Source organism: Ochotona curzoniae, unplaced genomic scaffold, assembly GCF_017591425.1.
Source record: "Ochotona curzoniae isolate NIBS_2020 unplaced genomic scaffold, NIBS_Ocur_1.0 scaffold_2453, whole genome shotgun sequence".
NCBI lineage: Eukaryota > Metazoa > Chordata > Mammalia > Lagomorpha > Ochotonidae > Ochotona > Ochotona curzoniae.
The window spans coordinates 18,944,014-18,966,771 of NW_024467094.1; the positions used below are offsets into that span (position 1 = coordinate 18,944,014).

A 22,758-nucleotide genomic window follows, 5' to 3' on the forward strand; every position below is an offset into this window, starting at 1 on the left:
AAAGGAATTCTGTTCTGCTTCCATTGTCCTGCTAACCTACGCACACCCTGGGAGGCAGATGATGGCTCAAAAACTTGGGTTCTATCTCCATTAGGGGAAACTCAGCCTAGTTCCAGGCTTCTGCCTCAGCACCTGCCTTTATGTACTTTTCTCCATTGGAATTTTAAAAAATATTTATTTATTTTTATTGGGGAAAGTCAGATATCCAAAGAGGAGGAGAGATAGAGAGGAAGATCTTCTGTCTGATCATTTATTCCCCAAGTGACCAAATTGGCCGGAGCTGAGCCAATCCAAAGCCAGGAACTAGGAGCTTCTTTTGGGTCTCCCACATGAGTGCAGGGTCCCAAGGCTTTGGGCCATCCTCAACTGCTTTCCCAAGCCACAGGCAGGAAGCTGGATGGGAAGCAAGGCTGTCAGGACACGAACTGGCAGCCATATGGGATCCCTGCACATAAATGGCAAGGACTTTAGCTGCTAGGCTACCGTGCCAGGCCCTTCATGGAATTTTTTTTAATAAACGACTTAAAATCTTTTGAAGTTAAGGACAGATATAAGAAATAATAACTATGGTATATATTAGCTTTCAGCAAGTTACTTAACTACTTTAAGCCATAATTTTGTATAAACTAGGCCACTAGCAATACCTGCATGAATCAGATTCCTGAGAGTGCTATTATGTGTAATGAAGTGCTTTAGCACAATCCCTCACCGTGGTAGCAGCTCTGCTGCAGTTGTTTTTTCCAGAATAGAAAGAGAATATGATCTGCTGCCGTATTTGAAAGAGAATAGTGAGCAAAAATATGTGAGATGTATAGAAATTTTTTTAGAAGTTTACCTAAATTTAGAATTTTAATTGCTAGCAGCTGGGGATGGGAGCAAAGAGGAACATGTAGGTTGCATAATGGCCCCATGTCACAGTCGGAAGGGAGAAGCCTCTGTGTGCCGCAGCATGGTGGGTGGCTGTCGTTCATAATGTTGTATAATATAGCATATACATGACAGGGGGAGGAGCTGGTAGGATCCAAACATAAAGGAAATGGAAATGCCATTTGCCTGATTTGATCCATTTATGCTTCATTACAAAGTGTTGAAAAATTGTACCATGTCCCAATTTGCATGTTGATTGCAAATTTTTAAAAATCAAGAAATTCAATGTAAATCACGTAATTATCATTCTAAATTTTTTTTTCAGATGCCTGTTAACCTCCTACATTCCAGATAAAACATTTTCAGGCACTAATTAGACTACTAGAACTAATCTTTCCAGTTTAGCCAGTCTGCAAACCCTCCAGGCACTACTGTGTCTGTCCATTTTGTCCTGCTCCACCTGAGGAAACCAGCTTTCTCAGGGTGTAAGTTAAAAGTAAAGAATGTCAGGGCTAGAACTTTTTTGGAATAGACTCTGGGCCATTAACCACCAGAAACGGCAACCTTTCTGCAGAGTCCCTTCAGAAAGTTACACCGTGACCTGTTTGCCAAGCGCAGTGTTAGCGCAAGCTTCTTATGTGTGTGTCATTTAAACTAGGAGCTTACTACTAAATAGTCCTGAGATTTCCCCCTTAATGCAGTTGGGTCTGTAGTTCCTTATAAGGATGGTTCTCCCTATCCTTTCCATGACTTTGCTGCACCACTGTGTGTCTGAAAACAAATCCCAAGTTCTGTTTAATGTGCTTGCTTTTCCAGAGTACATTAAGATGGCAGATCACTATGTCCCAGTGCCCGGAGGCCCAAACAACAACAACTATGCAAATGTGGAATTGATTCTGGATATCGCTAAGAGGATCCCAGTCCAAGTAAGAGATGCTGATGTGTGCTTCCAAACCACTTGCAGCTGTTCTCCGGAGAGAAGCTTTTTCCAAATTAACTTTTTGGGAATTTCTGTAATGTCTTTCTGTGGAATAATTGAACAAAGGAATAGCATGAGTAAATGTGCTGGTGTTTTAGAGATGTGGAGTATTTCCTTGTCCCCCTGTGTTAGGGATTTTTTTTTTTTAAGATTTATTTATTTTTATTGGAAAGGCAGATATACAGAGAAGAGGAGAGACAGAGAGGAAGATCTTTTGTTCGATGATTCATTCCCAAAGCAGTTGCAATGGCTCAAGCTGAGCCAATCTGAAGCCAGGAGCCAGGAGCCTCTTCGGGGTCTCCCACATGGGTGCAGGGGCCCAGACCTTTGGGCCGTCCTCAACTGCATTTCCAGGCCACAAGCAGGGAGATGGATGGGAAGTAGAACTGCCGGGATATGAACCGGCGCCCCTATGGGATCCCGGTATGCTCAAGGTGAGGACTTTAACTGCTACACTATTGTGCCAGACCGTATGTTTTAGGAATTTTAAGTGCTGTAATCCACCAAAAGCGTAAAGCTCCAGATTCGCATGGCGATTAGGTCAGCCGAGTAAGAGGACTTATAGAAGATGGCCAGTACTTCCAGATAATGTTCTTTGGAACACTACCAGAAGCTTCTTATCAATTTCAACTTTTTAAAAACAAATTTTACTTTATTATTTTATGATTTTTACATAGTTGACTAGGGTGATAAGGGTCAAAGGCTACAGAAAGGTGGGTGAGGTTAACATTTCCACCTTCTCTTTTTTTTCCTTCCTGTAAATGGGGGAAGGGGAGAGACAAGGAGAGAAACCACTCAGAGCCTCCCAAACGCCTCTGCACCCTGGGATGGAGGGCAGCGACACGACACCACCCCAGCGTCCCTGGTGTGGGGCATGCTCTGAGGGTCCTGCTCAAGACGTTTCAGTAGTTCAACAGTTCTGAATTACTGCCGATCTCACCATTCCAAGCACGATGAAATCTCTCCAGGATCCACTGGTTGACATAGTCCAACTTAGAGTCCCCATTTGCCCAGATATTCACTGCCAACACTTGGCTGGGTAGCTGATCGACTTGTTCTCTCCTCCGTCCTGTTACTGTACTAGGTGTCCTCTGCAGGCTCCGATGTACTGCCATTCCTGCATGTGCACCTGGATATACTGTCCACTGCTTGATCTAAGCCACTAAGGACGCTCAGCTACGACACATGCACTGTACCATCTCAACTTGATTTTGACCTCTTTATAGAGATTTTGTCAGAGTAGATTGCTTCTTATTCTATAATAATAATTTAAAAAAACTTGCCCGCAGCCACGCCTAGAAGCTGAATTGAGCGTTCTGTTGTCATAGCTTTTTTGTACCTCCTGAAGTAGGGCTAGCCTTCGTGCAGACTCAGCCTGTGGTTCTTTTGGCTTGGAATGTGCTCATGAACCATCCTGTGTCCCCTTGCAGGCAGTGTGGGCCGGCTGGGGTCATGCCTCTGAGAATCCCAAGCTGCCAGAACTTCTCCTGAAAAACGGCATCGCCTTCATGGGTAACCTTTACCATACACTCTTCCTATCTTTGTGTTTTCCTTTTTGTTTTGTCCATGTTCCTCAGTATAGTCTAATTTTTTTGTATTTACTGTATGTTACACTCTTTAATTTTCTCAGCAGTTCTCAGAGCAACCCTCTTTGTTTTATCTGTTTTTTTTTTTTAAGATTTAATTTTTTTGCTTGAAAGAATTAGAGAGAGAGAGAGACAGAAAGAGCAACATCGTCCATCTGCTGGTTCACTCTCCAAATGGGTGCAACAGCCATTTCTGGGTTCATTTAAAGTTGGGAGCCAGGAAATTCTTCCATGTCTCTCCTGTGGATGCAGGGGCCCAAGCCTTGGGCCATCCTCTACTGCCTTCCCAGGCCTTTAGCAGGGAGCTGGATTAGAAATGGAGCAGCTGGGACTCAAACTAGTATCTATATGGGATACTGGCATTGCAAACATTGGATTTGCTGGTTATTCCACTGCATTGGTGGCACTCTTTTCTTCTTTAGTTTGTTTGAATCTGCAATGACAGAGAAGGGGAGAGAGATTTTTCTAACTGCTGGTGCACTCCCCCAATAGCCTAAATGCTTTGATCTGGGCCAGACTGAAACTGTGAGCCTGGCACTCTGAGTCTACCATATGGATGGCAAGTATCCAATTACTCAGGCCATTGTCAGGCAGCTGATTTGGAAGTGGAGCAGCTGGGTCTCCAACCAGAGCTCCACTGTGGGATGCTGGCAGCACAGGTGGGAGTTTAACCCACTGTGCCACAAAGCCGAACCTTGTTCTTCACTTTTGCTATTTGGCGTCTATTACTTCATCTTACCATGTTTCCTTCGTACTTTGTCCCTAAAATTTGGGGAAAGTCTTGGTTTCTGAAACTGGCCATTAGTCACAAGAAAACATACGGCGGAAGGACATGTTGCAGACTGTAAAGACAGTCGGTTACTCAGGATACTTGGTAGCGTGCCCTTCAGTATGATTCAGCACTTTCCCATTTAACCTGTTAGCCTGTATTCCTGTGGGGAAGGGCTTCTGATGTGCCTAGGCTCCTTGTGGCAGAGAGAAAAACAGACATTGTACAGCTCCAGATGTTTCTCTCTGAGAGACGCCCCCATGACACTGCACTTTGTAAATCTGCCTGAAGGTAAACTCCTGTTGAAGATCCTCTTGAGCTCAAGCAAGGTATCATATGTCAGACTTCAACTCCACAACTTTATAGTCTGCATTTTGGGATATTTAAAAGACAAGACATTGTTATCTTGGTAAAGGTAAATCATGAAGCATTTCACATTTATGTTGATTTGTCAAGAATTTAATTCAGCATATGCTTCAATGTATTGCGTTCTTACTGTGTTCAAGAAAACTTGATTAAGTTTCTGGGGGTAGATTTCTCCCTTTCTCCTTTCAGGAGACACCCCATCTTTTGATCCCTCTTAGAAGGTGCTTTTCCTTTCCTCCTTTTTATGTTTACTTGTTCACTTTGCACATAAAATTTTTCTTTCTGCAAAAAAGAATTAAGTGTAACATGATGAATCAAAATAGAATAATTTCTATAATCAAGGTTTTCTCCTTGTTTGAATTTTAGGTCCTCCAAGCCAGGCCATGTGGGCTTTGGGGGATAAGATTGCATCTTCCATAGTGGCTCAGACTGCTGGTATCCCAACACTTCCATGGAGTGGCAGTGGTAAGAAATATTTTTCTTTTGCATCTTCGTTTTGTTTTTTCTCTTTTGTATCTTGAACTGCAGAAAGGCACCGTGAGATATCGGAAACTGTGGCTTGGGCCTTAAGTTTTTAAAAAATGTACTGGCATACTTGAAGAAATGGAATCCTAGTTAATTAGTGGTGTCTTGTATCTCCTGGTTTAATATACCTGTGAATTAACATCCTAGAAATGAATGTTTAGTCCCAGGACCATGTGCTAAAATTGAAATCTGGAGTGATCCTGGCACTTAATTTGGAGAAATTCTGGCATAACACGGAAGGTTCTGTGGCTTTGGATAGCCTGTGGATAGGCTAGTGCCTTCCTCAGCCAGAATTGTCTTAGGTGGAATTGGGCCTTTCACTTTACATGGCACTAGCCTGGATTTATAGAAAGAACCCTAAAAACCATGTATACCAATAATCCCTGCCAACTGTTTCCTGATGTGAGCCCACAATCTGTTACTGATTTGCTTTGCCTGTTTAATCCCATTCAACCTCTGTGGCCCTTGATGTAGAAAGGGAGGCAGGTAGAGGGATAAAGGTTTTCAAGAAAGAAATGAATTATTCTTGACAAATCCCTCAAAGAGTAGCATGTGAATTATTTCGACTGATAACTGCATGAGCATCCCTTTTTTAAGTACACAGGTCCTGGGAGCAGAAAGACATAAGTTGCTAAAGCATCTTTTAAATGGGAAGGACTGTTGTCTTGAGGCTAAATAGATTTGAGCCCTTGTTACTCCGGCTCTCCAGGGGGATTGCAATATCCTCTCCAGAGCTGCTGGGTCAAACAGTTTAAGATAAAAGGCTGAATTTGTTCTTGTCTGAATAGAGAGTCTCTAGTGTTCCCCTTGTGGCTGAGACCATGGACGTTCAGGGAGCGTGGAATCATGACTCTGCTGAGGCCAATAAAAGCGCCATTCCTATTTCCATTGGGCTCATAAAGATTGAATTATTTCTCAGACCTCTGGCCCTGGAACAGGCCTGAACACACACACATCCAAGATATTTTTGTCTCCTCAATTACCGTGAAAAGTCCGCTGTGCCTTTTTGGTCTTGTATGTCCTTGCATTTTTTTTTTAATTTTTTTTTTTTAAAAGGTTTATTTTTATTATTTTTTTTATTGGAAAGTCAGATATACAGAGAGGAGAGACAGAGAGGAAGATCTTCCGTCCAATGATTCACTCCCCAAGTGAGTGCAATGACCGATGCTATGCCAATTCGAAGCCAGGAGCCTCTTCCGGGTCTCCCACACGGGTGTAGGGTCCCAAGGCTTTGGGCTGTCCTCGACTGCTTTCCCAGGCCACAGGCAGGGAGCTGGAAGGGAAGCGGAGCTTCTGGGATAGAACTGGCACCCATATGGCATCCCGGGCGTGCAAGGCGAGGACCTTAACCCCTTGTGCCACCGCGCCGGGCCCTATGTCCTTGCATTTGTATAAGTTGCTCTCTGTTAGCTCTCCTGGCTTCTTCCAGAATAAGGACCCACATTGCCAGTTCTCGCTGCAGCTTAGCTAAATACTGTCAAACCCAAGGACTGACGAGGATTCTGCGGCATCCTTTCCTCCTCCCTTCTCCCCTCAATTTGGGGTAAACATGACAGCATTTTCACAGAGGCGTAGCAGAAAATTGACAGAAGCCAAAGCTCTGTGGCTGCTCGTAAGTCACTGTTATTTATTGCAGGTCTTCGTGTGGACTGGCAAGAAAATGATTTTTCAAAGCGTATCTTAAATGTTCCCCAGGAACTGTACGAAAAAGGTTATGTGAAGGATGTGGATGATGGGCTGAAGGTAGGTTGTTAACCAGGGAGTGATGCTTTTCAAACGACCAATTCAAGTCACAAATATGGGGGTTTGGAGCCTGGCTCATGATAAATGCCCACGTTGGCATGGAGGTTCTAAGGTGAGCAGGTATAGTTGATAGAGTATAGAGTTTTGAAATGAACCACATATGTAAACAGGACATTCCTATACTGTTTTAAGAAGATGCTATTTTTTTCTCCTTTTCTGCCACCTGCTCATGTTGGCAAGAGGCCAACAAAGAGCACACTTCCCTTTATCTGAGTAAAGAACAAAAAAGCTAGGCAGAGAGATGACCAGTGTCTGCCTAGTTACAAAAAGATACGTTGGCGAAAATGGCTAAAACGTAGTGGCAGCCGACAGATCTGTAAACCTAAGCGCTGTGATTCAGTAGACTTCCTCTGACCCTGCAGAGACAGCACTTGTACCAAACTCAGCTTCCTGTGTGACCGTGAGCTGACAAGCAGCACATGTATGTGAGAGAAGCGGAGCTACAGGTGCTCAGATCCTCCGGTCACATAATTAGTTCTTGTCCTTGTGGAGAGGTGAGGGCTGAGCCAAAGGAAGATGAAAGTGTCCCTCTTGTTATTGTCCCTCCCTGTAGAAAGGTGCACTTGGGCCGAAGGCATCCCTTCCCCCAGTGCTACCCTTTCTTTCCTTACAGTTAGGACTCGTTTATTCCTTCTTTCACTTTTTAGCTTGTTGGAAATATCAGTTATGCTCACAGGTGAAAGAGGCAATTTTTGAAAAGTACACTGCTTGAATTTGACCTGTATGTTATAAAATCAAGAGGAATGATGAATGTTCCAATGAAATTTGCTGTTTGTGTTTCAAACTGAGCATCCTGTAAGCTCCTTGATTAAAAAAAATTAGTATGTCTAATCAAATTACAAATGCTTTTTTCTGCTTGCTATAATTTGCAGAACAGTGGAAGTCCATTGTAGGAATTTGGCTAATTTTTAAAATTTGTTTTCATTTTTATTTGAAAGGCAGCATTACATAGAGAAAGAAAAATCTCACTTCAACTGGTTCACTCACCAAATGGTCGCAACAGCAAGAGCTGAGCCGTTCCTAAGCTAGGAGCCAGGAGCTTTCTCTGGGTTTCCCACATAGGTGTAGGGGCCCAAGGACTTGAGCCATAATCTGATGCTTTTCTTAGACACAACATGGAGCTGGATGGGAAGTGAAACAGCCGGTACTTGAACTGGAGCCACAGATGGAAGGTTGGCCACCTACACCATGCACTGACCCCAAGAGTTAGCTGTTTTGTTTATCAGTTAAATATCCACTGGTGGGCCCTATGCGGTAGCCTAGTAGCTAATGCCCTCGCCTTGCATGCACTGGGATCCTATATGGGCACTAGTTCTAAACCCAGTGGCCCCGCTTCCCATCCAGCTCCCTGCTTGTGGCCTGGAAAAGTAGTCAAGGACGGCCCAAAGCGTTGGGAACCTGCACCTGTGTGGGAGACCCAGAAGAGGCTCCTGGCTCCTGGCTTTGGATCAGCTCAGCTCTGGTTGTTGCAGCTGATTGGGGAGTGAATCAACGAACAGAAGATCTTCCTCTGTCTCTCCTCCTCTGTACATCTGACTTTCCAGTAAAAATAAAATAAGTGTTTTAAAAAAAATTACTTATAAACATTTTCCCATGACATAATGATTCTCTAAAATATTCTTAATAAATGACCCGTGACTGAAACTTTTATATATTTCTAAAAGGAATAGAGGCCAGTGTTGTGGTACAACAAGATATGCCAGCACCTGGGCTGTAAGCATCCCATAAGGTCACTGGTTTGAGTCCCGGCTACTTCTCCTGCTATTGCTGCCACCCATGTAATTCCAGATGGAATTGCAGGCTCCTGGCTTCTGCCTGGCCCAGTCTCAACTGTTGTAGCCATCTGGGCCATGATCCATCAGATGAAAGTTTTTTTCCATGTCTTCCTCTCTAATTCTTCCTCTCTCTCTCACTCCATCTTCAATTTTCTATGTGCTGCTGAAGTGAGTACTGTCACTCTGTTTTCAAATATAAAATAAGTCATTGGAAAAAAATTGAAAGGGCAATTCACTGGTAACAATTTTGTAAGGTATTGTTAAATGCGGTAAGATTAACAGACTAAAACATTTTTATGGAGATGGATTGGCGTTTTTAAATTTTGGTTCACTTTTCCTCAATTAAAAAATATATTTGTTTATTTTTATTGGAAAGACAGAGTTACAGAGAGAGGAGGACAGAGGGAAAGGTCTCCCATGTGCAGGTTCATTCCCTAAGTGCCCGCAATGACTGGAGCTGAGCTGATGCCATGCTGGGAGCCAGGAGTCTTCATGGTTTCCTGTGTGAGTGCAGGGGCCCAACGACTTGAGCCATCCTCTGCTGGTTTCCTTGGCCATGACAGGGAGCTGGATGGGAAGTGGAGCAGCAGGGACACAAGCTGGTGCCCGTATGAGATGCTGGTGCCAAATCGAAGGATTAGGCTGATAGGGCAGCATGCCAGCCCCAGTGCGTATTTTTATGTTTCTCACAAAACTGAGAAAAACTTGGAGTGTTTCAGAATTTCAGTTTGTTGAGTCTTACACACGTTTGCAAGTTGTGATGCGATATGTGCTTATATTGAGATAATTATTTCTTTTTTCCCCCAAATTATGAATAACATGAACATCTGCATAGTATCAGTGAGAAATTATTTTTTATTGCAAAGTTAGATATACAGAGATGAGGAGAGATAGAGAGGAAGATCTTCCATTCACTCTCCAAGTAGCTACAACAGCTGGAGCTGTGCCGATCTGAAGCCAGGAACCAGGAGCTTCTTCCTGGTCTCCCACGCTGGTGCAGGGTCCCAAGGTTTTGGGCCATCCTTGACTGCTTTTCTAGGCCACAGTCACGGAGCTGGATGGGAAGCGGGGAAGTCGGGACATGAACCAGCACCCAAATGTGATCCTGGCATATGCAAGGAGAGGATTTTAGCCACTAGGCTACTGTGATGGACCTGAGTAATTTTGAGTGTACAGAAAAATATACTGTAAAAAAGTGAAAGTGGGGCCCGGCGCGATAGCGCAGTGGTTAAGGTCCTCGCCTTGCACGCCCAGGATCCCATATGGGCGCCGGTTCTAATCCCAGCAGCCCCGCTTCCCATCCAGCTCCCAGCTTGTGGCCTGGGAAAACAGTCGAGGACGGCCCAAGGCCTTGGGACCCTACACTCGCGTGGGAGACCTGGAAGTAGCTCCTGGCTTTGGATTGGCATAGTATCGGCCGTTGCGCTCACTTGGGGAGTGAATCATCGGATGGAAGATCTTCCTCTCTGTCTCTCCTCTCTGTATATCTGCCTTTCCAATAAAAAATAACTCTTTAAAAAAAATGAAAGTGTACGTCCTTCTTCATTTTATAAATCATCTCTGATTTATTTCCAGGTTAAATTTCATATTTATATATTTGAGTTATGAATGCAAATGTAATCACATAAAAATTTGGGGGGCCCATCTTAGATGATTTTAGATTGAACCATGTGAAATTTACAGTGTATTTATTAGAGAGGCAGGTTTTGGGCCTAGTGGCTAAAATGCTCACGTTGCATGCATAGGGATAGCATTTGGGCACAGGTTCATATCCTAGCTGCTCCACTTACTATCCACATTCCTCCTGTGGCCTGGGAAAGCAGTCGATGACGGCCCAAAGCCTTGGGCCAGTGTGGGAGACCCAGAAGAAGCTCCTGGCTTCAGATAGGCTCAGCTCTGGCCATTGCAGCGACTTGGGGAGTGAGCCATTGGATTTAGCATCTTCCTCTCTGTCTGTCCTGCTCTCTGTAAACCTGATTTTCCAAGAAAAGTGTAAGTAAATCTTTAAAAAAAGGCAATTTTTTTTTAAATAACCTAATACTACCGATATCATTCTGTTTCATACTTTTTTGCTGCACGGTATTTATCTTGAGGACTTTTGTTATTTACTACATAGTCTGTTCTTAAAGGAGGAAATGCCAGGTTCCTTTTCCCTCTTAACTGCACTCTTTCCATTTCTCTTTCCGAAGGCAGCTGAGGATGTTGGATACCCAGTCATGATCAAGGCGTCTGAAGGAGGAGGAGGGAAGGGAATCAGGAAAGTCAACAATGCAGATGACTTTCCAAACCTCTTCAGACAGGTGCAGTATGAGCATACGTGGTTAACTCATAATTTGTATGTCCAGGAAATACTTCAGTTTGATCTGTATTGAATCTTGTCTGTGTATCCTCTGCTTGTTTATTGGCAAGGGAAAAAACTATACAGTTCAACTTGAGTTTTATTCAGTTAGGTAATTCAGAGTGATTGTCACATGAAATAGTTCTCTGTTTCCCATATGGTGCGTGTGGCTCATGGCATCTCCGAAGAGCAAGGGAGAATCAGGGGGTTTTGTTTTGTTTTGTTTTTAATGTGAGTGTTCCTGTTCTGCTGACATTATAGGTTAAGTGCTTGGGTGGTGATATGATAACTGGTCCAGTTGCTCTTGTGTTGGCTGGTCCAGGCTCTCTGGCCTTGTTCCAAATTGGGTATTAATCTCTGAGTTTCCACCTTCTGTCCCCAACCACCCCCCACTGGTGCAGCAGTCCAGACTAAGTTATACCTTCTCATCCATTGTGACACAAAAAACACATGACAGTCCTACTTTATGGAAGAACTGAGAGTGGCTCAGTAAAGCTTTTCTTAGTGCTTTGTCTGCTATGCCTTCTGCCTTGTAGCCAAATTGATATAGGCGTAAAGACTGGTCATAGAGGCAGCAAGAAGTGTTATCTTTTCAGAATGTTCGAGAAAAAGGAGAGAGGACCCTCCTTCGCCCTGCCCTCAGAACTTTACTTATATTCTTGATTCCCCCCTTTTTTTTTCCTCCTACCAACACTCAATGAAAGATGTGTCAGGAAAGAATAAAATAAATCTTTCCACTCCCCTAACTTCCCACTATTTTAAGTTTTCCCAGCATCTCCTACCTTGTATTCTTTTACGAATGTTTTGAATGCCTCTCACATGCTACTCCCCTCCTTCAGAATCATTCAGCAGCAAGCCTTTTGTTTCATTCTCAAAGGCTAATGGGAAAATTCTCTATAAATTCTTTTCCACAGTTTGATAAAAGAGTGTGAAACATATTTTCTTACTGCATTATCCTGTTTTGAATGTCACAAGTTAGCTATTACCTCAATCTTGTTTCCCATTATTTCTGTAAATTCTAATTTTGCAGGCAGAACAATGCTTCATGGGGTCTTGAGAAAAGTTCTCAGCTCTTAGAGCTTACAGAAAAATGTTAAACCATGTTGACTTTTCTTTTGACATTTCAAAACTACTTCCTGTGGAATTAAAAAGTTGAAATCCAGCATACCCGGAGGATGTTTTATGTGAAAGTCCTTAAGTTATAATAATGGTTAGTGAAATGTCTCAAACTAGTTCTCCCATTGAGAAGAAACTAGAAAAGATGGATCAGACTTTTTTAAAAGTCTGCTTTGAAACACTACAGACGTTTCAAGAAAGTGAAGAATTACAAGAAGAATTACCCGGAGAGCAGGGAGCCTGCCCTTCAAAGCCTTTCATTTATTTGTTTGTTTGTTTATTTATTTATTTATTTATTTATTTATTTATTTATTTATTTATTTATTTATCTGTAAAGAATGTCTTCTAGTTCAAGATTTGGGCAAAAAGCTGGTGACCAGTTTTCAGCAGTGTAAAAAAGACTAAGGCTGAACGCACTTAACATGTCAGGGCTTGCTGAGAGTTGGTCCCAGGAAACCCTCCACATTTTAGAATGGAATCCCAAAGCATGTAACTGCAGGTGGAAGAATGGACTGGAAATAGAGCGGTCTTCATAGGTGTTAAAACTGCCTCAAAGCCCTTAACCTCTGACTCAAGCAAGATGCTATAGGATCATTAGCACTTCTAACTACCTGCAATAATCAGTGTAAATCCTCAGATTGTTAGTTTTTATATCATGTATCTAGCTTCTAGTTAAAAAGGAAAATGCAATAAAATATGTACTTGAACACCAAGAAAAACAAAAGCATTAGAAACAGTCTCACAGAAGATTTAAATAATGGAACTATGAGACAAGAGGTTTAAGTTTAATATATTTAAGAAAATTAAAGACAAGATGGGGAATTTTGGCTTCTTTATACTTTTCAAATTATGCAGCAATGCAAATTTTGAAGTTGAAAATTACTGAAAGTAATAGGTCAGTGTAAGATTTTAATAATAGATACAATTGAAGAAAATTCAGACTCAAACATAAAATGACACAAAAGGATGGAAAGCATAAGAACAAGCAAAGTGAGATGTCTTTGTGTACTTTTTCCTGTACAGTATGATTTTGCTGCTCCTCCCATCAAGAAGTAGAGTTCATATTTTCCCACCCAGCTTTCAGTTGGCCTTGCTGTGTTATAGCCGATGGAATGTGGCATAAACGCTTTATACACCCTGAAGCTTAAAATTCAAGTGGCCTTGTAGTTTCTGTCTTGACCATCTTGGAACGAGTCCCATCCAGCTTGCTGGAGAAAGAGACCAAATAAACCAGGGGTGATTATTTCTGCTAAGACCCCCTAGTTCTGCAGGCAGACAACACCACATCTGAGATATATAAAAGCAGATTATCCAACCCAGTTTAACTGTAAGGTAACTATAGCTGCATTATGACTCCGCGAAAGAGCAAAATCAGAACTGCTGAAAAGGTTGTTTTCTGCAGGATTAAGATTCAATACGTAGGGTCCTAACAGCTGAAGTCCTCGCCTTACACGCGCCAGGATCTCATATGGGCACTGGTTCTAATCCCAGTGGCCCTGCTTCCCATCCAGCTTCCTGCTTGTGGCTTGGGAACACAGTCGGGGACAGCTCAAGGCCTTATGATCTTACACCAATGTGGGAGACCCACAGGAGGCTCCGGGCTCCTGGCTTTGGATTCGCTCAGCTCTCACTGTTTCGGCCACTTGGAGAGTGAATCAACAGATGAAAGATCTCCTTCTGTCTCTCCTCGTCTCTGTATATCTGACTTTCCAATAAAAACAAATCTTAAAAAAAAAAAAAGATGCAGTAAGTAAAGAGATTGCTATCACAGATACTAAAATTTTGTAACCTGTTAAGTATGGAAGATAAATGACACAAAAATGTATATGTAAGATATTGATTCTGCTATATCCGAAAACTGAAACATAAGATATTCACTTTGACTCATAGGTGGAAGCTGGAAAAATGAGGAGGAGGCTGGTAAACAAGGATGAGGGTGTGGTGAGCACAGTGTTAGTGGAGACTGAAAAAGTAGTGAAATAATGATTGGAGCTTGGAAAAACAATCTTCTATAACATAGAACAATTGGCAAAAATATTGTTTGAGTATATTGAATATATCATTTTCCATTTCAGTCAGACTTATGGATCTGGCTAAGTAGGACCTAAGAAAAAATGTTGAAAGTATGTTTAATGCCATAAATCATTAAAAAATCATAAAACTACTTTAAATCATTAATGTTAAGGAATCATAAATTAAGATGAGCTAAAGAGATTATTTTGTATGACATTTGGAGGAAATGTCGGGGACCCAGAGCTTGTTGCATTTGAAAGTAGGACACTCTTTTCTACCCATTTCTGCAGCTGGTAAAGTATTTTCAAAGTAAAATGCCTCAGGTGTGAAAAATCTAGTCAAGAGTGCTCGTGACTTTTAAGATTTCAGAAATAATTAAAGCAACATCTGATACAGTAATCTAAGAGATTACTAATCTAATCTGGTAATCTAGTAATCTAAGATATTTGTCATAAAGAAATTTCTCATAAAATGCAGTCAGGAGTAGAATGGCCTAGCCAAGAGCTGAGGATTATGGGTTAGGGATCCACTTCGATAGCAGCAACATATCTTCATAGGAAAAACTCCATGCCCTTGGAGAAAAGATGCTTGACAACATGTACCCATGGGAGGGGGTGAGTCTATTCTGCATGTGGGAGGTATGTGAATTATTGCAACCAGAGGGTGGAGCATAGTAGACTGTTTGCAGAGATGGCCGCAGTAACTCCTTCCATTCCTGTATGTATACTCCTTGCAATGTGACTTCACTGTTCCTTCCATCAGGAGGTGGTGTGTTTCCCCCACCCCTTGAATTTCGTCTGGCCTTGTGGCTTGCCTAAACCATTGGAACGTGGCCAAAGCTGTGAATAGGGACCAGAGCCTAGACCTCAGGGGCCTCGAACTTTCTGCCCTCATGCTCTGGAGCACTACCATGAAGACTGTTTTCTAGCCTACTGGAGGATAAGCAGCCATATCAAGTACAGATGAACTATTCCAGGTGAAGCTCTGTAAACCCAATAGCCAACACAGTTCAATCAAATGAGTTGAGACCATTCAGCCCAACTTGAGCCACCATGTGATGAGATGCACATGCGTTTTAGACTAGGACTGTCCAAATGAACACAGCATCATGAGCAAATGAAGAGTGAACAAAGAAGACAGCATAAAGAGGTGCATTGTAGTGATCTAACATCATGTACTTGAAGTCTCAAAGGGAAAAGGAAAAATGGAGTGGATGCAATTTTTGAAGAAATAATGGAACAGAAGCCATGTTTGAGATAAAATACAAAAAATTCCCTTAATCTGAGAGAGCATACCAAGCAGAGATTCAAGTACCCCTCTGAGTCAAGCAGAACAGCCACAAAGATAACCATGACTAAGCTTATCAGAGTGAATCTGCCACCCAGCCTCACTGAGAAAGAAAATCTTAAAGCAAAGGGAGAAAAAAGGTGACTTTCAAAGGAGTAGAAGTAAGTTGGGCCATCTCAACAGAATCCACGAAAGCCAGAAAATATTGGGTGTCATTAAGGTGATGAAATAACTACCAGTTGAGGATTTTGAGCCCAATGACAATATTCGTCAAAACTGAAGGCAAAAAGCTTTTGACTGTGATATAATGCAAGCCAGGAAAGCATCTGATGGAGAGGAAGTTGCACATTTAGCTCTATGAAAAAGGCAGCGGTGCTTTGCCCTGTTGTGCAGTTGTGTATGTTTGTGACTTTAAATATTTTGTTGTTTACCCTTATAATACAGTGAATGTTTGTATGTCTTCATTTCCACCAATTAATATGTTAGAAAACTAAAAAGGTAGTGTCTTCGAGATAGATGAGGGCATGGACTGTATTTTACTTAAGCATTGTGTTCCTACTGGTTAACATGGTTCCCAACACTTCCAGACATCTGCTTGTTGAAATCAGACCAGCTTATCAAGATAGGAAAAGTGTTTACCATTTATGAATTTGTTTCATTCCTTTTCTAACACAGGTTCAAGCTGAAGTCCCTGGATCTCCTATCTTTGTGATGAGACTTGCCAAGCAGTCTCGTCATCTGGAGGTACAGATCCTAGCGGATCAGTACGGAAATGCCATCTCTCTGTTTGGTCGTGACTGCTCCGTGCAGCGAAGGCATCAGAAGATTATTGAAGAGGCACCTGCTGCAATAGCTACTCCAGCAGTATTTGAACATATGGAACAGGCATGTCGATTTAAAGCCTTAATGTCTATTTTTTTTATTTATTGTTTTGATTATTTTGACATAGTTAATTAGGGTAATAAGGGTCAAGGACTATAGGAAGGTGAGTGAGACCATTTCCACATTCTTTTTTTTTCCTTCTTATATCTGGGGGAGGGATAGGGTTAAGGAGAGAAACCACACCCAGCTTCCCAAATGCCTCTGTACTCTGGGATGGAGGTCAGTTACCAGGGTCCCTGATGTAGGGATACCCATTGGTTCACGTGGAAGACAGGGCTGGAAACAGAACTGACCCAGCAATTGCAGTGACAATGTACATAGCTGTTTGGGGTGATGGACTGTGCTGGACTCTGTACTGGCAAGCACACACAAGAATCAGGTCTGGGATCACCTCAGACGAGGTTTCTTTGGAGATCTCTCCAACTGAACTGCTGATCTCAGAACCCCAACCATGAAGAGACTGTCAGCCAATGGATTCTGAATAGATTTCATCGTGCTTGGAATGGTGAGATCAGCAGTAATTCAGAACTGTTGAACTATCCAGACTGCTTGAGCAGGACCCTCGGAGCATGCCCCACATCAGGGACTGGGATGGGTGGGAGACTGTGTAGGGCTTCTCCCTTTGTTTCTCCCCTGACCCCTGATACAGGAAAAAAAGTGATGATATCAGTGTGGAAACTATGATATTATCCATTTTTCTGTAGCCCTTGACCCTTTGTACCCTAAACAACTAAGCAAGATTATTAAACAAAGATTTGTTTTACTTCAAAGTCAGAATTACTGAGAGAGAAGAGCAAACGGAGAGAGGGATGGATCTCTCCCTCCTGTTCACTCCCCAGGTGATCACTATGGCCAGAGCTGGGCCGGTTTGAAGCTGTGGGGCAGGAACTTCTTCCCGGTCTTCCATGCCAGTACATGGGGCTAGGCACTTGACCATCCTCCTCTAGTTTTTAGGTGCAATAGCAGGAGCTGGGCTAGAAGTGGAGCAGACAGGACTTGAAGCAGTCCCAATATGGGATGCTGGTGCAGGTGTAGGAGCAGCCCGATAGGCCTCCATGCCAGCCTGTAAACACCGTAGTTGGCTCTTACAAATGCTGAATGTATGTTTTTTAAAGATTTATTTATTTTTATAGGAAAGGCAGCTTTACACAGAGAAGGGAATAGAGGAAAAAAAATCTTTGATTTGCTGGTTCACTCCTCAAATGGTCACAGTAGTTGGAGCTGGGCCAATTTGAAGCCAGGAGCTTCTTCCAGGTCTCCCATATGCATGCTGGGTCTCAAGGCTTTGGGTCATTCTCCACTGCTTTCCCAGGCCACAAACAGGAAGCTGGATAGAAAGTGGAGCAGCCAGGACACAAACTGGTGTCCATAGGAGGTATTGGCACCTAAGGGGGAAAATTAACCATTTGAGCCCTGGGACTGAATGTTGAAGTCAAGAAGTCATATAGTGAGTTGCAATAATCTAGTAGCTTGACAAGGTGAGATATTTAGGTTTGCTTACCTTTTCTTCTTTGAGTGTGCGGTGAAACTTGCCAAGATGGTTGGTTATGTGAGTGCCGGGACTGTGGAATACCTTTACAGCCAGGATGGCAGCTTCTACTTTCTGGAGCTGAACCCTCGGCTTCAGGTGGAACACCCTTGTACAGAGATGGTAGCTGATGTCAATCTTCCAGCAGCACAGCTCCAGGTGAGTCACCCTGTTCTGGGCTCCAGGGGGCGCCTAGAGCAGTTGGGAATGTCCTGATACTGGAAAAGCTGGTTTAGCCAGTGTCTGATAAGAAAAAGCACCTCCTATCCAAGTCTGAGCTTGGTTCTGTTGTGTGATTAAGAGTATGCATGTGTAGGTTGGTTTTGCTTGCTGAAGAATGAGCACAGGAATATTACTATATTTTCTAACCAGACACATTGATACAAGCAATCATATTTTAGAAACTTTAAAAAACATCTTTTACTTTTTTAATGAGTGTAAACCCTCAAACTTTGTAATTATCCCTTACCTCTTTTGTCTGCTGTTCTTTACTGAGGTTGTTATATATCACCGTGATTATTGAGGATTTTCCTGCAAGACTGGGGAAGCACACTTTTATTTTTAAAACATATAAAAGATTTCTGCTGATATGTAATGTCTTCTGTGAGACCAGGAAGCCATATTATGGAGAACACTAATAGCTAATGATAAGATTTGATATTCTTTTTATCTGCTTGTCCACACTGGATTTGTCTGCTGATTTGCAAGTATTTCCTTCCTATGGGAGGAAGGAAGACATAGTTAACATTTGTTATGCATCCCCTCCTTTTAGATAACTGCTAACCACAGCCTATTTTCTGGAGTATTTCCATTCTTATTCCTTTATGGAAAGATGACAACAATGGGAAACTCAAATGTTGCCTTAGGACTTTCAGGACTTGTTTAAAGATTGAGGGATTTTCGAGCAACTTCTGTAGTGGTTTATTTCATTTCAAGAAACTTAGACTCAATGATTATAGAAAACAGCCTACAAAACCAGATTGTTTTAGGTGGAATTGTAAACATGAAATATCTTTAGTAATCTGGTACCCTTCACACTTTAAGGAAGGTAACTGTGAAAAAATGAATGACATGTGTTTTGCCACCTTTCAGATTGCCATGGGGATTCCTTTATACAGGATCAAGGATATCCGTATGATGTATGGAGTATCTCCCTGGGGCGATGCTCCCATTGATTTTGAAAATTCTGCTCACGTCCCTTGCCCAAGGGGCCATGTTATTGCTGCCCGGATCACTAGTGAAAATCCCGATGAGGTAACGCATCACTTAAAAGGTTGACATCTTTTTGTCTTTCCTGGAAATGTTGCTATTAAGATATAGGATCTGTGGACATACTTCAGCAATTTCTTGAGTCTTCTTCTGGGGAGGGAAATTTATAGGGGCTTCTCAGAACCAATAAATAAGTGATTATTGCCTTGTTGGTCACTTACACATGAGTCCACCCAGGGGTCCTCAGTCTGAACACTGGGCCTCGGCTTCGCGGTTTGTTGGCATCATTTCTGCTTCCTCGGGTGATTAATACAGAGCTGATGCAATGAATATCTAAATGTTCTCTTCCTTCCAAATAAAATCTGTTCTCTCATATTCTTCATTCTTTAACAGGGTTTTAAGCCCAGCTCAGGAACTGTTCAGGAACTGAATTTCCGGAGCAATAAGAACGTCTGGGGTTACTTCAGTGTTGCTGCTGCAGGGGGACTTCACGAGTTTGCCGATTCTCAGTTTGGCCACTGCTTTTCCTGGGGAGAAAATCGTGAGGAAGCGATTTCGTGAGTAAAAAGTGTTTGCGTTTTGTGGATTACCTTTGTACTGATCTGTCATGAAGGTTGAGCGTGCATCCTGTTAGTTAGTACTAATATGAATAGTTTGTGGATTGTACTTGTGTTCATATTGTGTCAAATTATACGGTGTTCAGGTGTTTTTCTGTTTTGAGTTTTTCTTAAAGACTTATGTATTTTGAGAGTCAGATATACAGAGAACAAGATTTTCTGTCCACTGGTTCACTCTCCAAGCGGTTGCAAGAGCAGAGCAAAGCTAATCTGGAGCCAAGAGCTTCTCCCAGGTCTCCCTCTTGGGTGTAGGATCCCGATGCTTTGGTCCTGCCTTTCTGGCTTTCCAAAGTTACAAGCAGGAAACTGGATGGGAAGTGGAATACTAATATTTTAACATTTTCACAAGTGGAGATCTCCTAATTTCTCTCCTTTAAACTTTACAACTTTTCCCATTTATTTAAAACTCTTAAATGAAAAATTAAAGCAGTACTGTCTCAAAAAAATGGCTAGCGTCTTAAGGCATTGGACCATCTTCTATAGCATTCCCGGGCTACTAGCAGGGAGCTGGATGGGAAGTAGAGCAGCTGGAACATGAACCAAAGCCCATACAGGATCCCAATATTTGCAAGAGGAAGATGAACTAATTGAGCAACAGCACCGGGCCCTGTTTGTTTTGAAAGCATGAGAGAGACGGCTTCAGTGGCAAATTCTGGGCCATGCTGAAGCCACAAATCACGAGTTTTATTTGGGTCTCCCACATGTATGGCAGTGGTCCAGACACTTGGGCTGTCTCCCACTGCTTTCACCAGGTTGTTAGCAGGGCCATCCTCTATGTTTTCTCAGGCCACAAGCCGGCAGCTGGTTGGGAAGTGGAGCATCTGAGGCACAAATTGGTGCCCATATGGGATGCTGATACTCTAAATCTAGTTAGTTAACAATAAATTAATGGAATGATGTAAGCTTACTAAGTGAAAGATGAGGATGATTTATGTGTAATTTGTCTTATGCTGTTTATAATAAAATGTATGCTATTAGCTGGTGCTTTTGTGGTAATATCAACCAGAATTCATAAGTCTTCTGACTTTTAGAAGTTCTTCCAACCAACACAAATGTGAATGACCACATTTTCCTATGTATCTTCTTTTGTTCTCATGTCTGCTTTCTTTTGTAAGACTCCAAAGAAGTCAAAATATTGTTGACATAGATTAACTTCTGTTCTTCTAGAAACATGGTGGTGGCTTTGAAGGAGCTATCTATTCGTGGCGACTTTCGAACTACAGTTGAATACCTGATCAAATTGTTAGAGACAGAAAGCTTTCAGTTGAATAGGATCGACACTGGCTGGCTGGACAGATTGATAGCAGAAAAAGTACAGGTGTGTATTTGTCCCCTTCCATAAACAACCTGTGGGATTTAGTTTTAGGGTTTCCTGTTGCCTGTATTTGAATCATTCTGTATGTTGTAGTATTATTTCCTGGAGTGCTTGAAGAAAGGCATGCAAGGGTTAAACTATTACTGTGTCCTTTCTTCATTTGGTGCTGAAATTTAGTTCTATTTTACAAGTACATGTGTTTATTTCAAGAAAATCAGGCAATGAGAATGAATGTTTTTACTGTGAGATGTTTCATCTTGGCCTTTGTAATTCTGGATGCCACACTGCCCATTGACCGTGTATTTACTCGATCCTTTTTTTCCCAGGCAGAACGCCCTGATACCATGTTGGGAGTTGTATGTGGGGCCCTTCATGTGGCCGACGTGAACCTGCGGAATAGCATCTCCAATTTTCTTCACTCCTTGGAAAGGTAGGCTTTGTTGCTCACGGGCTAAAGAGCCAACCAGTGGTCCTGCATCCAAGCCTTGAGCTCAGATAGGTTTATTCAATCCATTGCATCACACTTGTAGGTGCTACTTGGCTGTCACATACTGAGGTACACAGAAGTAGGAGGATAGAATTATTAATGGCCAACTATTTTGAAATTCTAGTTGCAGATTCTAGACATTAGCTTGTGAACAGATCATTTAAAAAAAAAAACACCTGGAATCCAGCTCCAGTATTTATTCTGTCCAATACAACCATCAAATCTCCCCAATCCTGGTGATAAAAATCTAGTGTTTCTCTCTAGCATTGATCCCTAAATATTATTTGTATTACCTGTGCCACCTTTTGGGAATTAATAATTGAGGCTGATCCGCGAGATGACCTTGTGAGTCTTTGAAGTAGAAGGTCAGACATGTTCAGGGCTTATCCAATTTTTCATGCTGGTTCTGGAGGCCAAGCTCTGCCTCAGAGTCCCCGGAGGAATGGTCCCAGGGGCTAATCATTTTAAAGCACTTTAATCACAAGCACTTTATTTCCTTCTGTGTTGTGAAATGTGTATCAGCTGCCTTTTGAGGTACCTGAAAGGAAGTAACAAAACAAATTTTTGAAAATTGAACTGAGATTGCAAACCCTGAGATAAATATCTTTCCCCGTGTTATTTCTGTGTGCTAAAACCTCTAGCCATTCTCCTTTCCTTTCTGTATCAAATCTAAATCCCTCAATGTGAGGCTCAACTCCATGTATACTTTGGTCCTTTTTTTTTTGGCCAATTCAGCCTTACTTACTTCTATTTCTTAGTGTTCAGTCCCTAACATCAGTAAATGATTTATTTCCCTACTAGCATACAGGTGTGTCACATACAACCTCTTTTATAGCCACCTTCCCCAATGTAATGTTGTTACATTTGGTTTACTTTTTAATGTACAAATGTTATTATTTGAGAGGCACAGGCAGAGTAAACTCCCATTTGTTGATTTAATTCCTAGATAGATGCACTGTACCTGGGGTGGGGTGGGGGGCGGCGAGGGCAGTTTCCAAAGCTGGGGGTAGGAATTGGCAATCCAGTTAGATCTCCCTCTGTGGCATGAACCCAATTGCTTGAGTCATCACCACTGCCTCCCAGGGTCTGCATTAATAGGAAACTGGAATCAGGGGCAGAGCCAGGTATTAAACCCGGGTACTGATCTGGGATCTAGGCATCCCAACTGGTGTTTCTACTACTTGGTAAAGCACCCTCCCTTTTATTTTTAAAATTTATTTAGGAAGCAAAAAGAGATGGACAGGTAGACCAAGAGCACCCATACGCTGGTTCATTCTCCAAATGCCCAGCACGGCC

At 42.3% G+C, this 22,758-nt stretch overlaps 1 protein-coding gene across 1 annotated transcript in view; it reads left to right on the forward strand.

The window, feature by feature from the left end:
• ACACA (acetyl-CoA carboxylase alpha) overlaps positions 1-22,758 on the forward strand; it is a 217,218-nt gene that overhangs the window by 41,240 nt on the left and 153,220 nt on the right. Inside the window, exons 6-16 of the mRNA XM_041001716.1 lie at positions 1,684-1,793; positions 3,277-3,358; positions 4,934-5,032; positions 6,729-6,835; positions 10,860-10,970; positions 16,100-16,309; positions 17,823-17,993; positions 18,927-19,088; positions 19,437-19,600; positions 20,828-20,978; positions 21,302-21,405. Of these exons, the coding sequence (XP_040857650.1) occupies positions 1,684-1,793; positions 3,277-3,358; positions 4,934-5,032; positions 6,729-6,835; positions 10,860-10,970; positions 16,100-16,309; positions 17,823-17,993; positions 18,927-19,088; positions 19,437-19,600; positions 20,828-20,978; positions 21,302-21,405 (1,471 nt within the window). The remainder of the gene's footprint in view (positions 1-1,683; positions 1,794-3,276; positions 3,359-4,933; positions 5,033-6,728; positions 6,836-10,859; positions 10,971-16,099; positions 16,310-17,822; positions 17,994-18,926; positions 19,089-19,436; positions 19,601-20,827; positions 20,979-21,301; positions 21,406-22,758) is intronic.